Raw genomic sequence first — 25,032 nt, 5'->3', positions numbered from 1 at the left:
GGACTTGGTTTTACTTATCTCTAGATTCTCAGTGTCTCCTATAAAACCTGCCACCAAGTACAAACAACCAATGAATGATAATAAATAGATGAATAGGTATGAACTCCCAAAAGTTGTGAGAGAAGAGAACATGCTTCATTCTTCTATTGTATTAATCACAATGCATAGTATCATTAATCTGTCTGCCTTCTGCCCTGGGAGGCAAAGAGGCAAAACTGCTCTCAGGATATGTCACATGGGCTTCTCATTTCCTAACTGCTACTCAAGAGCAAAACCATTTTCTTTGTCTCATCTACAGCATTAACCCGGAGGCAAGGGTAAGAATAATTGAATGCATTTACACAGAAAATAACCACTGGCGTTAGAATTTTCTTTGTATTAATTCTGTATTTACTTTTTCTTGGGAGGTGTATATGGTTCTTTGGTTAAATATTTGTTAATAGAAGATTGTAATACAATAGCACGTTAAATTCATATCGCCAATGATGAAAACGGTAGAGACAGAGATCGCCCACCTTCTGCAGAGTGAAACCAAATCTCTCTACTCAGAGTGACTACCTCTAAAGGAGTCATGTGCTTCTTTGCACGGGGCTTCTCATATCCTTGAGCCTTTGTTAACTTTTATTAAATGTACAGTCTAAACTCCTTTGTGTTTGGGGGAAATCATGGAGAGACATATGCCCTAGTTTGAGCAAAATGGGTTAGGGCATGGAGAAGATGATTTTAAGGTGACAGAACAAGGAGAGTTGGCGTAGGTCACATATGACCACCAGAACACGTTGGTAGAACATGGAAAAGTGCTTTGGGGAAGGCTAGAAATTATTAGGTGAAGAGTACTCAGTAGAATAGTATAAAAGGGATAGGGACTTAGCTATTTTTATCCATGTATTAAAAAGAATTGTTGCAGCCGGAAAGCCACAAAGGTCTCAGAAACGTAGGTCACGTGTAATTTCTATCAACACATAATGAATGAATCCAAGGGCAATGTAGTCTTTGACTGTCAGAGGTGTTGAGAATGTGGCTCAAACCTTCCAGGGAAAAGGAGAAGGGGAGAAGTCTAGAGGGTAGACCAAGACTACCTCCAAAATCATCTTGAACTTTTACAAAAGACTATAATTCATCCCTGTGCTCTTAGAAGATGTAGTGGTAGTATTTTCCAAAAAACAAAAGCAAAAACAAAAAAAAACAGATTCCATTTTGTACAAATATGAGAGAACAGAACAGTTTTATTACAGTAACAATAAGCAAACAATTCAATTGGGTGGGATAGCAGTTAGTTTCACAAGAAAAGGAGAGAACTTGTTATTCAGCAAATTGGTTGGTGTTGGTCAAAGAGTTTCTACAGATACATCTGAATATACCAAACATTGTTCTCTTATCTGTTGAATCTCTATCTTTCACTCTTTCTCGCATTTCACATAGTTGAGTTCTGAAAGATCTATCTTCCAGACAACTCTTTGTTCGTCAGTGGGCAGAAGATAAGGAACAATTTGAGTCCTTCCGTAAAATTGTAAGTAAACAAATTTCCAATCATCTACAAAGAATTCTATAAACATCTCCATCTATAAGCTTAACTAATGCAAAGAATTGATCTTTCTCATAAACTATAAGGTTAAGATGATCACTGTGGTCCTGAGGGTAAAATAAGTGAGAGGAAGCCACAGGGGGAGATTACCTACCAATCTAGAAAGAATCTAGAGGAGAAACATTTACTAGGGATAAACAGAGAAAGCTTGGGGTCATCTTCTTTGGTCTCCTGCATTCCTTCTCTCTGTGTCTCTGAGAAAGAATTCACCAGTTAGGGAGCATCAATACATTGTGCTTTGGAGTTTCACAGATTGAGAACTTGTCCCTCCCCTGTTAAATCAATCAAACATATACCAATTGCCAACAGTGAACTTTACTCTCCTGAGTCCTGAAGAGTCTGAGAGACAGAAAGATGAGAATGCTCTGACTTATATGGGGCAGGGCCAACTGAACATATGCGGGAAGTATAGACACATTTTCCTGAAGTTTAATCTTAATGTCTAATCCTCAAACAGAGAGAAAACAAAGGAAACAATCTTCAACAAGCCTAAGATGAATTCAACTATTTCGCTCTGATTCTCAACTTCGTCTCTGGCATTTTGCTGCCTTGTAGCACAGAGAGCCTCCCTTTCTGCCAATTCCCTCCTCATGTGCATCACTTGCTTTCGCTGTTCTAGTTCATCCTCCAGCATTCTGATTTTCTCTTCATACTCCTGTCTTATCTGCGCTTTCTGTCTCTCTAGCTCTGCTCTGTAATTTTCTTGCATCACTCGGATTTGTTTCTGAATCTCCTCCTCAGCCTTTTGGTACATGTTGTTCGTGAAGCATCTGCCTTTGCACTCTGCGACCACGCGCTGGACCAGGACCAGCAGCTGCTCCCTCTGGTCCTCCTGCGCAGCTCCTGCCGCCTTGTTGTTGAACACACAGTAGCGATCTCCGAACATGCCCATCAGCTCTTGAATGCCTTTTGGAGCTTCTTTTAAGTAGTCACGGAAATCGATGCCTTCCAAGTCATCTTTCCGGGTGAATAAGAGGATCATGTGTCTCCTAGCTCTCTCTCCAAACATTTTCAGGATCTTTTCCGTGGCTCTGCGGTCTTCCGGCGTGTAACGGCCCAGCGGGATGACGAGGAGCAGAGCATGAGGCCCTGGCGAGGTCAGGGCCATGCAGCGAGCAATCTCCTTGCAAGTGTCAGCATCCTGTACCTCTGTGTCAAAGATGCCAGGTGTATCCACCACGACAACTTCCCTCCCCTTCCAGGTGCTGTTTCCTTTCTTACAGGACCTGGTGATGGATACTGCGGAAAAGCCAGAAGGAAACATTTTCTTTCCGAGGATGCTGTTTCCTGTTGCACTTTTTCCTGCCCCAGTCTTACCCACTAAGACGAGTCTCAGTTGTGAATCTCTGGGCTCTTGGTTTCCAAGCCCTGGCACAACAGGAAATAAAAGTCGTAGCGTTAGAAGGAACTTCAACTGTCTCCCCTGCAAGTCCCCTGCCCACTGGTGCCTTTCTCTGTTGCCTGCTAGGGTCCTCTGCACTCAAGGGATGTCTATAGAGAGCCCTCTGGGCTCGTGCTCCTCTTGCAGTATTTGAGGACCACCCAGGTAATTTTCAGCATCCCCTTGTGCTTCCTACTGTGACCTTGCGTAGGTAAGTAGCCCACAGAGGAGGAAACAAAATGCTTAAGAAGAGAACTCTGAGCTGCTACTGGTAGCTGGTCCTCATAAGATAACACAGGAAGTAACACAAAATTGACGTTGCATATTTTACTTCCCAGGAAAGTTCAAAGTTAATATCAGAGCAGCAGAGCACAGTAACTGAAACCTTAAGTTACAAACCAAATCATCTAATAGCTCTTCCTGTGTTTGTATTCAGCAAGTCTCTGCATATCTCTTTAATGTGCCTATAAGGTCAAAGTCTGCCCGATTTGTTAGGCATAGACCCGGGACCGGTGGGAAGACAACTGGCAATCACGTTTGAGAGGCTGTTTTCCCGAGAAGACAGACCCTGCCAGCCGGCCCTTGAATGTAAGACTGATTCCTGCATGAGGAATCCTGTGTTATAACTACCTATTTCTGCTTTGAGACAATGCATACATTATCCCACTTACAACCTCATAGACACTGTTACAAACCCCAATTAGTTTTCAGGGCTATCATCCCCAAAGCCAAGAGCCAACTAAACGGTTGATGTTTTAGTTTCTCAGGCTAAAAATCTAGGCGTCACCCTTGACTCCTCTCTCTCCCCTTCTTTCCATATCCAACCCATCAGCTGGTTCTCTTGGCTCCAAATCTGTTCGCTTCTCTCTATTTTGAAGATCATCATACTAGCCCAAGTTATATCCCCATCCATGCTTCAGTAGTCTCCTAACTGGTCTCTCTACTTCCGCTTTGGCCCTTTCAGTCTATTCTGTAAAGTGGAATAATCTTTTAAAAATATCAATCAAACAGAAGAGGGAAATTGCAGAACCTCCCACTCTGGCTTCCACAAAATCTGTAGTTCATCCCCATCTCCCACACACTTTATGGTGAAGCTTTTGCTCATCCCTGGGTCCCTAAGGCAGAGTTTCTCACATTTGATAACCAGAATCCTGGGGTGAAAGAAGTAAATTTCCCAAAGCCGAGAACACTGGATACAGGATGGCTAAGATTACCTAAGGAAAAATGTGGATGGGAGTTCAGACTATTATTTAGTTAGCATCACAATGGAAGATGCCAACTATAGGATATTCTGAGGGCATTGGTTGACCTTAGAGACAGGGAGTAGGAAAATCATGGCTGGCGAGAAAAAAAGGCACCAAAGGCCAGTGCCAACACTGCAAAAATTGGCCAATGTTGACAGCAAATGGATGGCAATCTATGATAGATGGCAAACACAGCCATGAATTATTCCCTCTCTGTACTCATGCCTCTTGGGAATGTGGATTTGCAGCTACTCTCATCAAGATGCTGAGTCCGCTTCTCCAACCCTTGAATCTGACTGGGCCATGTGACTTGCTTTGGACAGTAAGGTCGTGAAAACATGATCAAGCAGAGACTCCAGAAGTGCTGACTTATTGTAGTTTGCCTTCTCTTTCTGCTTTTCAGAACCTTACAACTGCCCTGGACTAGCCTACTGGATGAGAGACACAAGGGCCGGTTATCCCTGTCCCCCTGGTCTGCCCAAGAGCTTGCTGACTGCCAGACATGTCTATGAGGCTAGCCGAGATCATCCAGTTGCATCCTGAACCACCAGCCTACCATACATGCATGAGTGAGTCTGGCTGAGATTAGCCAAGTTGATCCAGACCCAAAGACTGCCCAACTAACCCACAAAACCAAGAGCCAACTAAACGGTTGTTGTTTTAGGCTCCTAAATTGTGTGGTGGTTTGCTAAACCAGCAAAAGCTCAAACGATATAATCAATTTCTATGGATAAGGGAGTAGAGGGAGGGTTATGTGAGGAACGGAGTGATCAGTCTGTTGAATTTGTTGGTTATAGTGAGGCCACCAGCAACAGGGAAATTAGGGACCTGAATGAGAAATTAATTATGCCCATGTTCCTCCTTCCCAATCCTCTCTTGGGCTGAAGAGAGGGGCAGAGAAACAACCAGGGAGGCTACAACCCGCTGTTCTGGTGTGTCCACGCTGTAGGAAGTAGCACACAAGAAACCTCATCAAGCCCATATCAATCAGGAGATTCTAACTCTCTTCCTCTTAGCTGTTAAGCTACATCACAAGGAGAAGCCGTAGAGGGTCGAGAGAAATGAGAGAGCAGAGTAAATGAAGGGAAAACAAGAAATGTGGTTGAAAATGTTTTGCTCTTGTGCAGATGGGGACTGACTGACAGGACAGGAGAGCCCCGGCCCTCCTCCCCCAAGCCTGGCAGCCTCTCACCGTGGCTGGTCCTGGAGTTGCTGGGGTAATGGGCCGCCATTGTACTTTGAATTCCTGGAAATAAAGAAAAATAACTATGTCATTTCAGGGAAGTGGAGAGTAACTGGAAACTGGAAATGTTATCCTCATGTAACCAACAGTTTCTTTTTTTTTCATAAACTTGCTTGCTACTCAGTTTCTCTTCCTCTATTTCCCAATACTTCTCCATTCTCTGTTTTCAGTCTCATTTTCAGATTGTTCATTTTTCTTTACACAAATGTAAGTGCTTCAGGGTCTTCCTTGGCACTGGTTCTGGGTGCCCTTCCCCACTCTATTCAGTGAATGATTGCTTTGAATGCCATTTATATGTAGCCTGCAGCCTAGACCCTTCTCAGAGTTCCAAACTTTTAAATCCCATTCAACTTCTCCAGTTGGCAATTTTATGGGCATCTCACACAGAACTCAGACAAAATGGAACCCTTGACCTCCAGCCCCAGCCTGGTCCCCATTTCAGTAAAGGGCACCACCAAATGGCTCACGCAGAATCTTGGGGTCCTCCACAACGCTTCTTTCCTCACTTGCTCATCAGTCTGGCACCAAATCCTATTGATTTTACTTCCAAAAAATGCAAAATTCTCCGTTTCTCCCCATCTCCATGTTAATCCAACCCACTGTCATTTGATTGCAATGTAATAGGCTCCCAACTGATATTGCCTCTTCAATCCCTTCTCCACTCAATAATCAGATGCCTTTTTAAAACTGAAATTTGATTTTTTTTTCCCTTGTTTAAATTCTTTAATGGATTCCTTTTGCTTTTTATTGTTCAAATAGTTGAAAACCCTTGGAATGGTCCAAAAGGCCCTGCATGCTCAATTACTCTCTCTCTCTCTTTCAAAAGGCTTGAACCATACTGGCCTCCTCAATGTCCCCTGAATCCTCTAAGCTCCCTCCAGCTCCTAGACCCTTGGGGAATATTTCCCCCTCCCTGGAGCACTCCCACACCCTTCCAATGCCCAACTCATTTCTTCTCAGCCCTGAGGCTTCAGTATTCTGTTATTTCTCCAGAGAGGGCTTCTCCACCCCCATCACCAACCAACAAGTATCACAATAGGAAGTTGTTCGTCTGATTTTTTTACTGTCTCCTCGTAGACTGTAAGCTTTGTGATGGTGAACCGTCTGTGTCTTGTGTGCCCCGTTATTCCCTAGGGACAAGCACAATATTGGACAAAGCATGGATCTCAATAAATATTTATTAAATAAATGAATTGATTTTTAAAAATCTCCCTGATTCTTGCCTCCTCTCTGATTGAGCTCTATGTCCAGCCCAATCTGTCTTGTGAAAAAGATGATCATTTCCTTATCTTTTTTTAAATTAATTAATTTATTTTTTGGCTGCATTGGGTCTTCATTGCTGTGCGCGGGCTTTCTCTAGTTGCGGCGAGTGGGAGCTACTCTTCACTGCAGTGTGCGGGCTTCTCATTGCAGGGGCTTCGCTTGTTGCAGAGCACAGGCTCTAGGCACATGTGCTTCAGTAGTTGTGGCACGTGGGCTCAGTAGTTGTGGCTCATGGGCTCTAGAGCTCAGGCTTTGTAGTGGTGGCACACGGGCTTAGTTGCACTGTGGCCTGTGGGATCTTCCCGGACCAGGGATTGAACCTGTGTCCCCTGCATTGGCAGGAAGATTCTTAACCACTGTGCCACCAGGGAAGTCCCCTATCCTTTCCTTATTAACAACACCTAGCATCCTTGAAACACGGTAATACGTTTTAAAGGTTTTCTTTCATTGCTACCTACTAACGTTGGGCAATGGAGAAAGCCATTTGAAGAACTCTTAGCAGATCAGATTTTAAGTAGGACAGGCTGAAATGCTAGTTGTTAAAGAAAGGCTATCTGATAGGAAGCCAACAAATACAAATTTCAAACACTGTTAGAAAGACAGGCACTTCTTTTGAAAGTGGATTAGGAATAAGGAGTAGAAAGCAGCTTCTTGTAAAGTGGGAGGAGAAATCACAGAATTTTTAAAAATCAGCATTGGTCACAAAGATGATTTTGGTGATTGATTTTAGGAGAAGGAGTAAGATACCAGAAGTAGGAAAATAAAAGGTTTGGGGTGTTTCTTAAACACCATTCTTAAGAATGGTGTTTCCATTCAGTCTGTGGACTTTCTCTTCAGCATTCTTTAATGCTGTTCTCTTTCTCCTAATTCTGATGTAAAACCAGAGGACTGAACTTCTCTCCATACTGACACTGGATGGCTGAGTTCTCCTCCTACTGCCTAAGGAAGAAGCATCCATTGATCCCCAGCTTCTCCTGAACTGTAGACAGTAACATGGGTTGGCATCTCCCTCCTTCTATCTCCTAAAAGTTCCCCTTCCCCATCTCTGGGTGAAGCCCACAACGGGACTGTTCCTGAGGAGGCAGGTTCAAAGGGTCAGCTCTGAGCAGATCGTTAACTTGGTAACAGAGTCTCTGATCTTGATTGCGTGCTGGCTTTGTGACACGGGGCTGCTGACCTGCGCCTCTTACATCTCCTAGTGCTCTTTTCACCACCAGCTCCCCACACAGCTAATTCTGTCTTCTAATTCTAATTCTAATTCTGTTCAGCCAACACAAACCCTGAAAGCTTCAACTTCACTTATAAATTCTATCAATGGGGAAAACAATCATTTATTCCTACAAGTATCCTCTGAGCAGTGACTGCTGAAAGAGTTATCAATTTGTCGGGCTGAACCTTCAAAACAGAATACTGCCTAAAATCAGCAAAGACAGGAAACAGGAACCAATGAGAAATATATTCTGAGAGCAAGTTTGCAGGGAGTTTTAAGATATAGATCCAGAAGAGAAGTCCCCCCTCCACCAAATCACACATTTCCCTCCCTCTCTTCCCACTCCCACAAACACCCTTATTCCCTTACCTAAAAAAAATCTGGGTCCTGCTCCTTTCTCTAACTTTGAAAGCAATGCTAAACCAGGAGGCGACACTAAGCTATCAAGAAGGAAGAGGAGAGAGGAAGTGAGGGGAGGAGCTGTCCAAACATGCTTATGGAAGAGACCTGCCCACCTTATCACCTAGCAGTGCCAGAACTTTCTGCAATGATGAGATTGTTTTGTGTGGTTCAGTATGGTAGCCCTGAGCCACATGGGCTACTGAGCTCATGAAATGTGATGAGTGTGATTGAAGAACTGAATTTTTAATTTTATTCCATTTTGATTAATTTAAAGTTAAATAGTCACATCTGCATAGTTGCTACCATATCAGACCACGCAAAGACTCTATTGGGAGGGACGAAATGTGGGTCATGCCATGAAGTTTGAGAAAAAACTACTGGGTCAAAACCAGGGAGTTGCCGCTCAGAGTGTGGCCAAGATGGTGGAGTAGGAAAACCCTGGGCTCACCTCTTCCTATGGGCACACCAAAATTACAGCTATTTAGAAAGCAATTATGACCTGAAAACTACTAGAAAAGATTCCCCACAACTATAGCTATAAAGAAGGAACCACAAGACAGATAGGAAGGGGTATAGTCAAGGCCCACACCACTAAGTAGGTGACACATAAATGGGAAGATAATTGCAATTACAAAGGTTCTCCCCAAGGAGCAAGGGGTCTGGGCCCCACTTCAGGCTCCCCAGCCTGGGGGATCCTGCACCAGAAAGACAAGCCACCAAAATATCTGACTTGTATGGCCAGAGGGGCTTGCACATGGGAGAGCAAGAAGGCTCTGGGAAACAGAGACCCCATTTTTAAAGGGCACTGGCAAAATCTCCATGCTCTGAGACCCAGCATAGAAGCAGTGATTTGAAAGGAGCCTGGGGCAGACTCACTGGCTGATCCTGGAGAGCCTCCCAGAGAGGCAGGAGGCAAGGAGGACTCCCCTAGTGACATAGACTCTGGCAGCAGCTGTTTTGGGGAGTTCGTTGTATGACAAGGACACCGGCCATAGAATGGAGTCTTCTCCATTCTTGGAGACTTCCCTCTAGCCTATTCCTGCCAGGGGCTTACCTGCTCACCAGCCAATTGGCACCAGTCCCAGAGCCTCCCAAGCCAAACAGCCAGCCATGAGAGCACTCAATGCCACTCACCCGGAAACTGGCACCCACCCTGCACACTCTGGACCCTGCAGGCAGCCACCCCAAACCTGGACCCACCCACCAGTGGGCCAGCACCAGCCCTGGAACACCACAGGTCCCACAGCCAGCTGCACCGAATCCCAGCCCCACCCAGCAGCAGGCCAGCAGCCAGAGCACAAGCCAGGGCCTGGCAGCCAACTGGGCCAGAAAAACCTACAAAGAATACTCTACTCAGCAAGGCTCTCGTTCAGATTTCATGGAGAGATCAAAAGCTTTACAGACAAGTAAAAGGTAAAAGAGTTCAGCACCACCAAACCAGCTTTATAACAAATGTCAAAGGAACTTCTCTAGGCGAACAAGAAAAAGCCACCACTGGAAACCAGAAAATTACAAAACAGAAAAAGCTCATTGGTAAAGGCAAACATAAAGGTGAGAAATCATCTACGTACAAAGCTAGTAGGAAGGTTAAAAGAGAAGAGCAGTAAAATAATTTATATCCACAATAAGCACTTAAGGGACACACAAAGCAATTAGATGTAAAATATGATATCAAAAACAGTAATGAGAGGAGGAGAGTACAAAAGCAGGGATTTAAAAATGCATTTGAAATTAAGAGATCAGCAACTTAAAACAATCATATATATATACACCTCATGGCAACCACAAACCAAATATCTATTATAGATACACAGACACACACACACACAAACACACACACACACACACACACACACACAAGGAAAAAGGAAAAGAGAAAAAAGAAAAAGGAATCCAAACATAACACTAAAGATAGTGATCAAATCACAAGAGAAGAGACAAAAGAAAAAGAAATTTATAAAAACACCTACAAAAACAACCCACAAACAATTAACCAAATGGCAATCAGAACATACATATCAATAATTAAACGTAAATGGACTCAATGCTCCCATCAAAAGACACAGAGTGGCTGAATGGATACAAAAACAAGACCCATATATATACTGTCTACAAGAGACTCATGTCAGATCTAAGGACACACACCAGCTGAAAGTGAGGGGTTGGAGTCCCTCCCATCAGGAAGCTTGCACAAGCCTCTTAGATAGCCTCATCCACCAAAGGCCAGACAACAGAAGCAAGAAGAACTATAATCCTGCAGCCTGGGAACCAAAACCACAATATCACAGAAAGACAGATAAAATGAAAAGGCAGAGGACTATGTCCCAGATGAAGGAACAAGATAAAACCCCAGAAAAACAATTAAATGAAGTGGAGATTGGCAACTTTCCAGAAAAAGAATTCAGAATAATGATAGTGAAGATGATCAAGGACCTCAGAAAAAGAATGGAGGCAAGGATTGAGAAGATGCAAGAAATGTTTAACAAAGACTTACAAGAACTAAAGAACAAACAAACAGAGATGAACAATACAATAACTGAAATGAAAAATACACTAGAAGGAATCAATAGCAGAATAAATGAGGCACAACGGATACATGACCTGGAAGACAAAATGGTGGAAATCATTGCTGCAGAACAAAATAAAGAAAAAAGAAAGAAAAGAAATGAAGACGGCCTAAGAGACCTCTGGACTAATATTAAATGTGCCAACATTCGCATTACTGGGGCCCCAGAAGGAGAAGACACAGAGAAAGGATCCGAGAACATATTTGAAGAGATTATAATGGAAAAGTTCCTTAACATGGGAAAGGAAATAGCCAGCCAAATCCAGGAAGCACAGAGAGTCCCAGGCAGGATGAACACAAGGAGAAACATGCAGAGACCCATAGTCACCAAACTGACAAAAATTAAAGACAAAGAAAAATTATTAAAAGCAACAAGGGAAAAATGACATATAACATACAAGGGAACTCCCATAAGGTTAACAGCTGATTTCTCAGCAGAAACTCTGCAAGCCAGAAAGGAGTGCCACCATATATTTAAAGTGATGAATGGGAAGAAACTATAACCAAGAATACTCTACCCAGCGAGGATCTCATTCAGATTTGAAGGAGAAATCAGAAAGTTTACAGACAAGCAAAAGCTAAGAGAATTCAGCACCACCAAACCAGCTCTACAGCAAATGCTAAAGGAACTTCTCTAAGTGGGAAACACAAGAGAAGAAAAGGACCTACAAAAACAAACCGAAAACAATTAAGAAAATGGTAATAGGAACATACGTATTGATAATTACCTTAAATGTGAATGGATTAAATGCTCCAAGCAAAAGACACAGACTGGATAAATGGATACAAAACAAGACCCCTATATATGCTGTCTACAAGAGACCCACTTCAGACCTAGGGACACATACAGACAGAAAGTGAGGGGATGGAGAAAGATACTCCATGCGAATGGAAATCAAAAGAAAGCTGGAGTAGCAATACTCATATCAGATAAAATAGACTTTGAAATAAAGTATGTTACAAGAGACAAGGAAGGACACTACACAATGATCAAGGCATCAATCCAAGAAGATATAACAATTATAAATATGTATGCACCCAACATAGGAGCACCTCAATACATAAGGCAAATGCTAACAGCTATAAAAGAGATAATTGACAGTAACACAATAATAGTGGGGGACTTTAACACCCCACTTACACCAATGGACAGATCACCCAAACAGAAAATTAATAAGGAAACACAAGCTTTAAATGACAAAATAGACCAGATAGATTTAATTGACATTTCTAGGACATTCCATCCGAAAACAGCAGATTACACTTTCTTCGCAAGTGCACATGGAAACTTCTCCAGGATAGATCACATCTTGGGTCACATATGAAGTCTCAGTAAATTTAAGAAAACTGAAATTGTGTCAAGCATCTTTTCCGACCACAACACTATGAAATTAGAAATAAATTACAGGAAAAAAAGAAACGTAAAAGTCTCCAAACACATGGAGACTAAACAGTATGCTACTAAATAACCAAGGGATCACTGAAGAAAACAAAGAGGAAATGAAAAAATACCTAGAGACAAATGACAATGCAAACATGACAATCCAAAACCTATGGGATTCAGCAAAAACAGTTCTAAGAGGGAAGTTTCTAGCAATACAGTCCTACTTCAAGAAACAAGAAAAATATCAAATAAACAATCTAACCTTACACCTAAAGGAACTACAGAAAGAAGAACAAACAAAACCCAAAGTTAGTAGAAGGAAGGAAATCATAAAGATCAGAGCAGAAATAAATGAAACAGAAAGAAAGAAAACAGTAGCAAAGATCAATGAAACTAAAACCTGGTCTTTGAGAAGATAAACAAAATTTATAAACCTTTAGCAGGACTCATCAAGAAAAAGAGGGAGGGGACTCAATCAATAAAATTAGAAATGAAAAAGGAGAAGTTACAACAGACACCGCAGAAATACAAAAGATTACGAAGGATTATAAGAGACGACTATGAACAACAATATATGCCAATAAAATGAACAACAGACAAGAAATGGAAAAATTCCTAGAAAGGTACAATCTCCAAAGACTGAACCAGGAAGAAATAGAAAATATGAACAGACCAATAACTAGTAATGGAACTGAATGAGTTATTAAACGACTCCCAACAAACAAAAGTCCAGGACCAGACAGCTTCACAAGTGAATTCTACCAAACGTTTATGAAAGAGTTATCAGCTCTTCTTCTCAACTGTTTCAAAAACTGCAGAGGGAGGAACACCCCCAAACTCATTCTATGAGGCCAGCATCACTCTGATACCAAAACCAGACAAAGATATCACAAAACAGAAAACTACAGGCCAATATCACTGATGAAAATAGATGCAAAAATCCTCAACAAAATATTAGCAAACCAAATCTAACAATACATTAAAAGGATCATACACCATGATCAAGTGGGATCTATCCAAGGATGCGAGAATTTTTCAACATCTGCAAATCAATCAGTGTGATATACCACATTAACAAACTGAAGAATACAAATCATATGATCATTTCAATAGATGCAGAAAAAGCTTTCGATAAAATTCAACATCCATTCATAATAAAAACTCTCCAGGAAGTGGACATAGAGGGAACATACTTCAACATAATAAAGGCCATCTATGACAAACCCACAGCTAACATCATACTCAACAGTGAAAAGCTGAAAGCACTTCCTCTACGATCAGGAACAAGACAAAGATGCCCACCTTCACCACTTTTATTCAACATAATTTTGGAAGTCCTAGCCACAGGAATCAGAGAAGAAAAAGAAATAAAAGGAATCCAAATCAGACAGGAAGAAGTAAAACTGTCACTGTTTGAAGATGACATGATACCATACATAGAAAATCTTAAAGACGCCACCAGAAAACTATTAGAGCTCATCAATGAATTCAGTAAAATTGCAGGATACAAAATTAATACACAGAAATCTGTTGCATTTCTATACACTAACAATGAACTATCAAAAAGAGAAATTGAGTATATGTATAACTGATTCACTTTGTTATAAAGCAGAAGCTAACACACCATTGTAAGGCAATTATACTTCAATAAAGATGTTTAAAAAAAAAAAGAGAGAGAAATTGAGAACACAATCCCATTTACCATTGCATCAAAAAGAATGAAATACCTAGGAATAAATCTACCTAAGGAGGGAAAATACCTGTACTCTGAAAACTATAAGACACTGATGAAAGAAATTAAAGATGACACAAACAGAATGAAAGATAATACTGTGTTCTTGGATTGGAAGAATTAAGATTGTTAAAATGACCGTACTACCCAAGGCAATCTACAGATTCAATGCAATCCCTATCAAAATGTCAACGGCATTTTTTACAGAACTAGAACAAATAATTTTAAAATTTGTATGGAAACACAAAACACCCAGAGAAGTGAAAACAATCTTTTTAAAAAATTCCTTTATTTATTTCTCTTTATTTATTTTTGGCTGCGTTGGGTCTTTGTTGCTGTGTGCGGGCTTTCTCTAGTTGCAGCGAGCGGGGTCTACGCCCCATGTCCCCTGCCTTGGCAGGCGGATTCTTAACCACTGCGCCACCAGGGAAGTCCAGCCAAAACAATCTTGAGAAAGACGGACAGTTCTGGAGGAATTACACTCCTTGACTTCAAACTATACTATTTAAAAAGCTACAGTAATGAAAACAATATGGTACTGGCACTAAAACAGACACATAGATTAATGAAGCAGAACAGAGAGCCCAGAAATAAACCCATGCACATATGGTCAAAGGAGGCAAGAATATACAATGGGGAAAAGACATTCTCTTCAATAAGTGGTGCTAGGAAACTTAAACAGCTACATGTAAAAGAGTGACATTAGGACATTTTCTAACACCATATCCAAAAAGAAACTCAAACTGGGTTAAAGACCTAAATGTAAGACTGGATACCATATAACCCCTAGAGGAAGACATAAGCAGAACACTCTTGACAGAAATCGCAGCTATATTTTTTTTTGCATCTGTCTCCTAAAGCAGAGGAAATAGTATAAAAGCAAAAATAAGCAGATGGGACCTAATTAAACTTCAAAGCTTTTGTACAGCAAAGGAAACCATCAACAAAACAAAAACACAACCTAGAGAATGGGAGAAAATATTTGCAAATGATATGACACATAAGGGGTTAATATTCAAAATATAGAAGCAGCTCATACAACTCAACATCAAAAACAAACAACTTGATTTAAAAATAGGCAGGGGCTTCCCTGGTGGTGCATTGGTTGAGAGTCTGCCTGCCAATGCAGGGGACACGGGTTCGAACCCTGGTCTGGGAGGATCCCACATGCCGCGGAGCAACTAGGCCCGTGAGCCACAATTACTGAGCCTGCGCGTCTGGAGCCTGTGCTCCGCAACAAGAGAGGCCGCGACAGTGAGAGGCCCGCGCACCGCAATGAAGAGTGGCCCCCACTTGCCGCAACTAGAGAAAGCCCTCGCACAGAAACGAAGACCCAACACAGCCAAAATAAATAAATAAATTTATAAAAAAAAAAAAAATAGGCAGAAGACCTGAATACACAGTTTCCCAAAGCAGACAAACAGATAGCCAACAGGCACATGAGAAGATGCTCAACATTGTTAATCATCAGGGAAATGCAAATCAAAACCACAATGAGATATCACCTCATATCTGTCAGAATGGCTGCCATCAAAAAGAATACAAATTACAAAAGTTGGTGAAGATGTGGAGAAAAGGGACCCCTCCTGCACTGCTGGTGGCAATGTAACTTGGTGCAGCCATTGTGGAAAACAATATGGAGGCTCCTCAATACTAAAAATAGAAGTACCATGTGACCCCACAATTCCACTCCTGGGTATATATCTGAAAAAACAAAACAAAAACAAAAACACTAATTCGAAAAGATACATGCACCCCGATGTTCATGGCAGCATTATCTACAATTGTAGAGACATGAAAGCTATCTAAGTGTCCATCGACAGATGAATGGATTAAGAAAATGTGGTATATATATATATATATATATACACAATGCAATAGTACTGAGCCATACAAAGAAAGAAAATTTGCCATTTGCAAGAACATGGATGGACTTGGAGGGTATTATGCAAGTGAAATAAGTCAGAGAGAGAAAGACAAATACTGTGTAATATCACTTATATGTGGACTCTAAAAAATACAACAAACTAGTGAATAGAACAAAAAAGAAGCAGACTCACAGATACAGAGAACAAACTCTTGGTTACCAGTGGGGAGAGGGAAGGGAGAGGGGCAATATAGAGGTAGGGGACTAAAAGGTACAAACTAGTAGGTATAAAATGAGCTACAAGGATATATTGTACAAAACAGGGACTGTAGCCAATATTTTATAATAACTATAAATGGAGTATAACCGTTACATATTGGGAATCACTATATTGTACACCTGTAACTTATATAATAGTGTCCACTAACTATACTTCAATTAAAAGAAAACACAATGAGCTATGAACTCACACCTGTTAGGATGACTACATCAAAAAGCCAAGAAATAACAAGTGTTGTGAGGATGTGGAGAAAAGGGAACCTCATGCATGTCGGTAGGAATATAAATTGGTGCAGCCACTGTGGAAAACCGAACGGAGGTTCCTCAAAAAAATTAAAAATAGAACTTCATATGATCCAGCCATCTCACATCTGGGTATTTATCCAAAGAAAATGAAAATACTAACTAGTAGAGATATCTGCACCCCATGTTCATTGCAGCATTATTTACAATAGTCAAGATATGGAGACAACCTAGGTGTCCACTGATGGATGGAAAGATAAAGGAGATACACACACACACACAAATAGTATTCAGCCATAAGAAAGAAGGAAATCATGCCATTTGTGACAACATGGATAGATCTCAGGGCATTATGCTAAGTGAAATTAATCAGACAGAAAGACAAATACTGTACAAACTCAGTTATATGTGGAATCTAGACAAAACAAAAGCCAGGCTCATAGATACAGAGAACAGCATGGTGGTTGCGAGAGGCGGGGGCTGAGGGTGGAAGTGGGAGAAATGGGTGAAAGGGATCAAAAGGTAAAAATAAATAAATAAGTAAATAAGTAAATAAATAAATTAATTAAATGAATACTCGTTGCAACATGTATATACATATATAAGCTCATTACAGGCTCATATATAAGCTCACACATATAAGTCAATACTAAGCTTAGAAATACTGTTTAATTGATTATTGAATCTACTGAAAAAAATGCATGAATTTTATTTTATGCAACTTAAAATTCAATAAAGCTGAAAACTCCTGCCATTTAGGTAAAATTGGATGCGAGTAGGAGAGCCAGTTGTGGTAGACTGATTGTAAAACTGGCCCCAAGTTGTCACACTACCTTGTCTCCAGGCCCTTTAACACTATGAATTTGGTTCTCTTCCCATGCAGAGTTGGAACCTATTTTTGCACCTCCTGAAGCTCAAAACCTCTAAGGCTTTGCAGTTTTATTTTCAACAGTTTCTGCTCTTTTATGCATTTCCTCGTTTTGCTTCATAATTTGACGCCCTTTTTCAACCCATGCACTCCCTTCTTACGCATGTAAAATATCTGTACCACTTTACTAGAAATTCTATGGTAAAGAGACCAGGGGATGATTTTCACACACATCACAGCACAACCCAGGGAAGTCTGTGGTTCACCCATTTCTCAGAATCTTCTCACAATAACAGGAAAGGCTGTTATAAATTCATCTGTGCATAGCACTGCCTCCCTGCCTCAGCCACAACCCTTTCCTGCCTCATCACCTTCACCTTTGGTCTTACCTGTCACACATAGCTGTGGTCGCTTCACAGGACAGAAAGGTTAGGATGCAAGGTCCACTTCTCCTCCTCTACGTGGCGTGATGCCCTCACAATGGACTCAGACCTGGAGAGGAGGCCTGATTAAGGACCCTCACAGCTCGGTCTTGAGCTGAGGAAAAGAACGAGTGCAATCAGTGGACGCAGGTTGTTCTGCTTTTCTATGCCTTTTAGAATCCTGACAGTGGTGCTTTAAAAGCCTAAACTTTATATAGAAAACTTAACAAGTCAATTTTTTATCATTGCCTGTTTTGAAGTAATAGCAACTTGAAATTTGTATTAGAATTTCTCTATTTCCAAGTTGTAAACGGCCACAGATAATTCTGTGTAAGTATAAATATGTAAATATCACGCATTCTCTCTCATTACATTTTACTTCTATTTAACAGGAGATCAGGGATTTCAGTGCCCAGATAGCAAACCGGCCATATGCCAACCATTCTGGAAAATGGACTGACATCAATTATAGACCACAGACGTTCTCTTTCTGCAAACCGTAATAAAAACCAGGGTGCCATAGACAATTAGGAGTATAAGTGTCAGAGACAAGAGGTTTCAACAGATTTCCGGAAGGGTGCATTGGAGCAGACATCCACAGCCAACATGGCCCCAGAGAGGCTGTGGCTGAGGTGGCCGCGGATGATGACGGAGCACCTCGGGGAGGTGGGCTTCAGAAATTTCAGCTCCAAGGGGATGTGGCTGTAGGGCTGAAAGCAGGGGATTCATGGAAGAAGTGAGTATGAGACACATGATCCAGTCATCTCCTCACTTCCCCCTCATTTGGAACCTCACACTTCAAGGTCTCTCTGCCCGAGTGGGTAATTGAAGGAATCTCCCCTAAAGATTAGAGCATCTCCAGAGAAAAACCTCTGCATTCTGGCATTTTGGGTTCCCTCTACATAACAGCCTGTCCTGCGGTCACCTCAGGTGAAGCCTGCAGTCGGCACCCTCACTCAGATGTGGAACTTCCAGGTTTTCTAATGATTTATTCCAAACTACGAAAAGGCAGTCAGGGAGAGCTGCTGTTTGACGAAAAACTGCAATATGAAAGACAGATGAAAGAGACAAAGATAAACAGCAAAAATAACCCCAACGGGAGCCATACACGCAGGAAACAAAACCAGGAAAAGACTAACCAAACATAAAAATAAACTTCTCTTTCAGAAATCTAGATTATTAATCCTCCCACTGAAATCAACTAAAAATACTGAAAAATATTACATACATTTTCTTAAAAGCGTAGGTGAGCAGGCAAGAAAATAACCTTTCTCAGACACGGAACTAAGTGAAGGTGGGCAAGTGGAGTACAGCAGCTAGCTGTCACCCTGAGGATATTTCACCAGCCCTGGAGAATTTAAAGTCTGCTTCTCAAAACCACATTGACAACAAAGACTGAGAGGTTTTGCTACCAGCACAACCTCACTAAGAGAATTTGTAAAGAATGTACTTGAGGCAAGAGGAAAGTAATCACAGATAGTAAATCAGAGGTTGAAAAGAAAGAAGAAAGAAAGAAAGAAAGAAAGAAAGAAAGAAAGAAAGAAAGAAAGAAAGAAAGAAAGAAAGAAAGAAGGAAGGAAAGAAAGAAGGAAAGAAAGAAAGAAAAAGAAAGAAAGAAAAGAAAGGAAGAAAGAAAAGAAAGGAAGAAGGAAGGAAGGAGAGAAAGAAAGAAGGAAAGAAAGAACAAAGGAAAGAAAGAAGGAAAGAAAAAATAGAAAGGAAGAAAGAAGGAAGGAAAGACAAAGAAAGGGAGAGAAGATAATGGTAATAACTTCCAGGGCTTAAAAAAGAAAAAAATAAGAAAATAAAAATACACAACAATAATGCATAGATGGGGTGGAAGGTGGGAATGGAGTTTAAATGTTCTATAGTAATTTGTTGTATAAGAGGAAGATTAAAATATAGATTCCCTTTAGACTTTGTTAAGAATATGTGTTGTATGAGGAATATAGCCAATATTTTGTATTAACTGTAAATGGCATGTAACCTTTAAAAATGGTATAAAAAATTTAAAAATTTTGAAAAAGGAATATGTGCTGTGGCCACTAAGAAAATTAGGAAGAGTGTATATAATTTCCAACTGAGTAGAAAAAAAAATAGAATGTGAAAAGAAGAACCAAATAATCCAAATTAAGGCACAAGGAAGAAAGAAAAACAAACTATGAAACTGGTTGGACAAGTAGAAAGCAAAAAATAAAATAATACAAATGCATCCAAATAGATCATAAATTACAACTATGATAAGTACACCAAAGATTTCCGATAAAAAATAAGTATTGTTTGGAGTGGATTGCAAAGGAAATCCAAATCTAAAACATGAAACTTGAGATAGGTTGAAAGCAGAAGTAGAGGCAAATACAGCAATCCAATTCTAAACAAACAAGAACAAAATATCGAATAAAATAGAATTTGCATTCAGTGTTTCTTGCGAGCCTATTATGTGCCAAGCACTGTTTTAGGCAATTGGGTATATTAGCAAATAATAGCAGGTAAAGATCCTTGCCCTCCGGATCTTTCAGTGTTCCTTGAAGGGACAGAAAAGAAACAAAAAATGAATAGTGTGTGAATTATAGAATAATTATAGGAGACGTTCACTTACGTAAGAAAAAAAAATCAGGGAGCGTGGTAAAGAGGACCAAGAGTGAGAAGGCAGGTTAAACTTCAACAGTGTGGAAAGGGAATACCTATAAAGTCCTATCCCGCAACGTGGCAACTTGTTGATTGCAAATCTCAGAGAATGCAACCCAATCTAGGAAGAGTTTTAGATAATTGAGACGCTTTTAAACAAGAAGAAAGAACTTTGAGAACAATTGCCTTGGGTATTCCATTTTTTATATTTGTTTATAAATATAGATGAGACTGATGTTTAAAAATATAAGTTGGTTTGCAACGTCCTCGGGATCTTCCCAGGTGTCATCTGAAACCCGACGGTGAGGCAGACCACTCCGGGTGGGCAGCTGGCAGGTTTAATAAGCAAGGAACTTACAAAGCTTGTCCTGAGCGGCCACGAGGAGAATAGCTTTCCACCCGTGTCTGCCAGAATCGTCAACCTTTATCCAGAGGCCTTCAGTGGGTTCGGTCCCGTATAGCATCCAGATAGTGTCAATTTCTACTCAAGGCTGTATCCTTGCGGAGGCTTCTGGGAGTGGGGAGACCAGGCAGAATGCACATTCCAAGGACAGCGGAGTAGGTGGGGAGCCCCCAACTGCGTGGGTCCAGTTCTTAGGTCCAACTCTCAAGCCCCGTGACCCGCTCTCGCGATCTCACAGGCTCTCGTCTCGCGCACCGCGCCCTGGTGGTCAGCAAGGGCTTTCGCTAGCGCGGAGGTGGCTCCTTTGGTAGCTCCCTGGCTGCACTGGTGGCAGATGTCACAGCAACAATACAGTCACATGCAAGAGAAAACGCAGGTTAAGACAATGATTCCCAAAATCAATGACCAACTTTCTCTACCAAGAACCCTATGATCCGAGCCACTGATTTACTAGGTCCCCAGGTAGAGGGGTCAGATCCCTCAGGGTGTTCACTTGTGCCCTCATGTGACTTAATAAAGACGATACATTAACAGTCTCAGCAGTAGGAACACACTGCATTCTGTTTGGACAATGGCACGGGTGCTTCCTTGCCAGGCAGGGATCATGTCCAAGGCCATTCTAGTTTGGAGGGCAGCTTTTCTCTTTAGAGAAATGTCAGTGTTCAGTAAGGACAGGCTTTGTTGGCTACCATTCAAGACTTGCTGGGTGAACTTATCAAGGGCTTCTATGTCTGTATACCTTCCAGAAAGGATGCAATTTTGCCTCTATATTCAACAAATTACCATTCCAATGAACTTTTGGTTGTTCGTGGATTATATACGCAGCACTTTACAAATGATTGCTGTGTCTCAAACATGCCTCCTTTGACCTTGGGGCTCATTTCTCAACATCTCTGGAACCCCTTCTGCTGGAGTCATCTTTGAACTTAAAAGCCACAGTGGAAAACAAGTCTCTGATTTGTAGCTTCCTTTTCTTTTCAAACAGAAGCATGCTTTCAAGTTTGGTCATTGACCCTGTTCACCAGATAGAGAATCTGGCACAAAGTAAATCCATTCTCCATAGGTCAAGTTGTGATCTCTAAGAATGGTCAGAACTTTGGCCACAGTCATACCATTAACTTGCTGTGACAGTCTCCTATTCATAGCAGTGAGCTTTACTGCCTGTCCTCTCCTTAGCCACAAGGACGGGGAGACTCCATGGCACAGACTTTTAGCTGGTCGAGGCTCCGCTCTGATTGACCGTGAGAAAATAAGGCTCAGGGCTCTTAGGGACGCTTCCCCCCCTTCAGATGTTGCAGGCCCTACTCCACCCCTTTGAATCTTTTGACTCTGTGGGATGTACACATAAATACCCCTCTGGGAATGTGGTCATGTCAAATTTCTTCCCATAATCTGCACGAGCAGAGCGCTTCCCTGGACTCCTGCTACACCACTCACGGGAAGCACGCAGCGCCACTCGTACAGGAAGAGGGTTGGCAAGATCTTGGCGTTCTTCTCTAGAGTGATCTCCTCCATAGCAAAGAAGGTGATCTATGGCTAAGCCTGTGATTAAATAAGACAGGCTTCACAAAGAAGGGAGGGCAAAGAAGGAAGACATTTATTCTTGTCTCCTACTGGCCCATCAAACTGGGCCCATTAGTGCCTCATGAAGGAAATCTTGGATAGCTTCTGCCTTAAGCGCAAACCCTCTCCAGTCTCCATGAGTCCCATTTGTGTAATTACAACATCCAACCCAATCATCAAACTCGGAATTCCATTGCAGGGTAAAGCCTCTCCTTCCCCTGGCTTGTGCCTGCTTCCGCCGAAGGACCAGCAGTGTGCACAGGGCTTCTTCCATCTCTCCCCACCCTGCCCTTCGCCTCCTCCTCCTCCCGTCACTCGCCTTGGTTGTGACTCCTCGTGGGTTGGAGGAGAAGAGGAAAAACCATTGAAGACAAGTCAGGTGTAATCTGGCTTTGGGGGATGGAGGCGCACTTCGTGGCTCTTTTCCTCACGGGGCCCCATTAATGACTGTTCAGAGAGTCTCCCTGGAAATCTGCAATTACAAGTCCAGCTGATGGCCACTGTCTCCCCCCCAGCTGGTCACTTTGACTCCAGTTCCGGGCACAGTTGCGATCCCTGGTGGACTTCCGGGCAAGTCCCCTTCAAGCTGGCTTTGGCTGGCTCCCTCCTGTGTGGCCCACGTTTGGTTTATGGGGAGCACATACTTTTGCCGCACAGTCAGTGAAAGTTGTGGTTGCTTCCAATCAGCCTCCTCAGTCTTTACCCCCTGGCGCATAGCAACGTCCTTTCGTATTATATTTCCCACAGGAGCACCCGGCTCCAAAGCTAAACTCCAGAGGACAGAGGTCATGTCCTCCCAGGAATCGCTCACCATACACCACTCATGTCCTCTGGCAGCATCAAAGCCCAAGGGGCCACCTTACTTGCTGTGAGGTGAGAGGGAACCGTCGTCCTATTGGGCAGGGCACACAAGTGGAGCCCTGGTGGAACCTCCCTTATTAAACCACATGGTTACACAGAGATCCCCCTCTTCACCAGGGAGCCAATTACTCTCGAGATGAAGCCCAAGAATTTGCCAGTCCTGAAGCTTGTTGTCCTTATGATCTGAATGTCCTCTTTTAAAAAGCCCTTTCCTCTTGACCACTTCAAACACCTACCGAATAAGTTGAAGAGCTAAACCTCACCTAACTGGTTTCTAGCTCCTTCCTTGGCAGGTCCTGCCCAGATCTTCTAGTGTATGAGTTTGGAATGTGGGGGTGTTGGCAATACTGAGGACTCAGCTGAAATTCACATTTATGTTCATATCCTGCCACATTCACCCCAGGCCTCTCACATAACCTTCAGTCCAGAATTTCAATGTAGGACGTTGACATTGGACCCGCCCTTTGACGTCTGCTACTCAGCTTGTCACAGACCTAATTGAGTGCTGTCACTCCTGAGTCTACCCCGATGATCTTATCTGCAGACCCTAACTTTCCTGTTTCTGAAGAGAAGCATGATTAATCATTCCAGGCACCCACATGGACATATCTTCTACATCCTTCATAGGAGATTTCAAGCCCTGAATTCTTCCTCAAGTCTTCTCCTATGAATCCTACTTTCATTCCCCAATTATGGGTCATGGCTCTCACATATTTCAACAATAGGAATAATGCACACAATAAATGCTGGAATTTCCAGAGACCTCAGAACTCAGAACCACCTTCAGAGAAAACTGGGATGTAAGGATTGTGAAGATAATCGAGCGGGAAAGAATTCCTTCGATGCGGGAGAAGATAATGTCGATGATTTTTATTTGATTTACTCATTTCTCCTCTGGGCATGACTTACCTTCCAAAGTGGAATATAAGTTGCATCTTCCATAGGCCCTAACATATGCCTAGATACACACAAGTTAATTGAATTCATAATGCTTCTGCAAGTTGCTGAGAGAAAATATCATTTAAACAGTTCTTAAATGAAAGGTGTCAGGACAGTGCATGAATAGTTCGCTCTCTAGAGACAATAGTGCACTGATGAATCACTCACAAGGAACTACCTCTAAATATAAGAATTGTGTTATCGGGAATAGCAGTTTGGACTAGCGGTGTTATGTCACAACATATATTGTGAATGTTTTCTCACAATGGGCTTTTCTTCCATGCTGTCTTTACTCCATTCGTGATATTTGTGACGACCCTTAGCATGAGCAGGTATTTGGGATCCTATTTTCTCCAGATTTGATCTCGAATCCCTGCCTCCCTAAATTTCACCAGTGCAGTAAATACTCTCAGTCACATTCACAGGCAAAGCAAAGGACAGCTGTAAAAAGTCCAACAGTTTGAGTTTGGGTTATCTGCCATCATTATAAATGATATAAAGTCATCCCTCTAACTTTGAAGTTTTGCAATTATTTTAGCCGGACGGAACCTTTTATCTGCTCACTGCCAATGTCACAGTCCATGGGGGTAAACTTGTCCCAGAGATTTCAACAGTCAGGAGAGATTTTTCTGCTGGCAGAAAACACTAGAGTGAATTGAAAAACAACAACAACAACAACAAAAGTCAGGGAATGCTCTGAAAGAGAAAAAGAAGTAGGTATCATAAGATGTTATCAATCAAGATTCCAGCAGAAAACAGATGGCTTAGTATAATGAAGTAGTTGGAGGAGAGCCTAGTGAAGGGGCTTCCTACAAGCTGTGGACACAGGGGTTGGAAATGACAAGGGAGAGGGCTAGAAACAGCGAGGAAATTACATCCTTACCCTAAGGGGTGAACAAAAGCTGGAGCCCAGAAAGAGAGCTGGGTAGAGAGCCTCCAGGGGAGGAGT

General features: G+C 41.9%; 1 protein-coding gene across 3 annotated transcripts; it reads right to left on the bottom strand.

The window, feature by feature from the left end:
- Positions 1–1,929: 1,929 nt before the first annotated feature.
- LOC309632039 (GTPase IMAP family member 4-like) lies at positions 1,930–19,314 on the bottom strand. 3 transcript variants are annotated; one of them, XM_082399099.1, is made up of 4 exons: positions 18,615–19,314; positions 17,657–17,804; positions 5,403–5,456; positions 1,930–2,953 (listed from the first exon to the last, which is right to left on the bottom strand). In XM_082399099.1, exons 3-4 carry the CDS (start codon positions 5,440–5,442, stop codon positions 2,028–2,030), a joined length of 966 nt encoding a protein of 321 aa, XP_082255225.1. In that variant the 5' UTR covers positions 5,443–5,456; positions 17,657–17,804; positions 18,615–19,314; the 3' UTR covers positions 1,930–2,027. The 3 variants fall into 3 exon arrangements, with proteins under 3 accessions (XP_082255225.1, XP_082255223.1, XP_082255224.1); XM_082399097.1 differs by having other exon boundaries at positions 17,657–19,314; XM_082399098.1 differs by lacking the exons at positions 17,657–17,804; positions 18,615–19,314 and adding an exon at positions 8,296–10,916.
- Between the last annotated feature and the right edge of the window lie 5,718 nt (positions 19,315–25,032).

The sequence above is a fragment of the Balaenoptera borealis genome (genome assembly GCF_965194805.1).
Source record: "Balaenoptera borealis genome assembly, chromosome: 7".
Classification (NCBI taxonomy): domain Eukaryota; kingdom Metazoa; phylum Chordata; class Mammalia; order Artiodactyla; family Balaenopteridae; genus Balaenoptera; species Balaenoptera borealis.
This window is presented reverse-complemented; position numbering and strand designations above follow the sequence as displayed.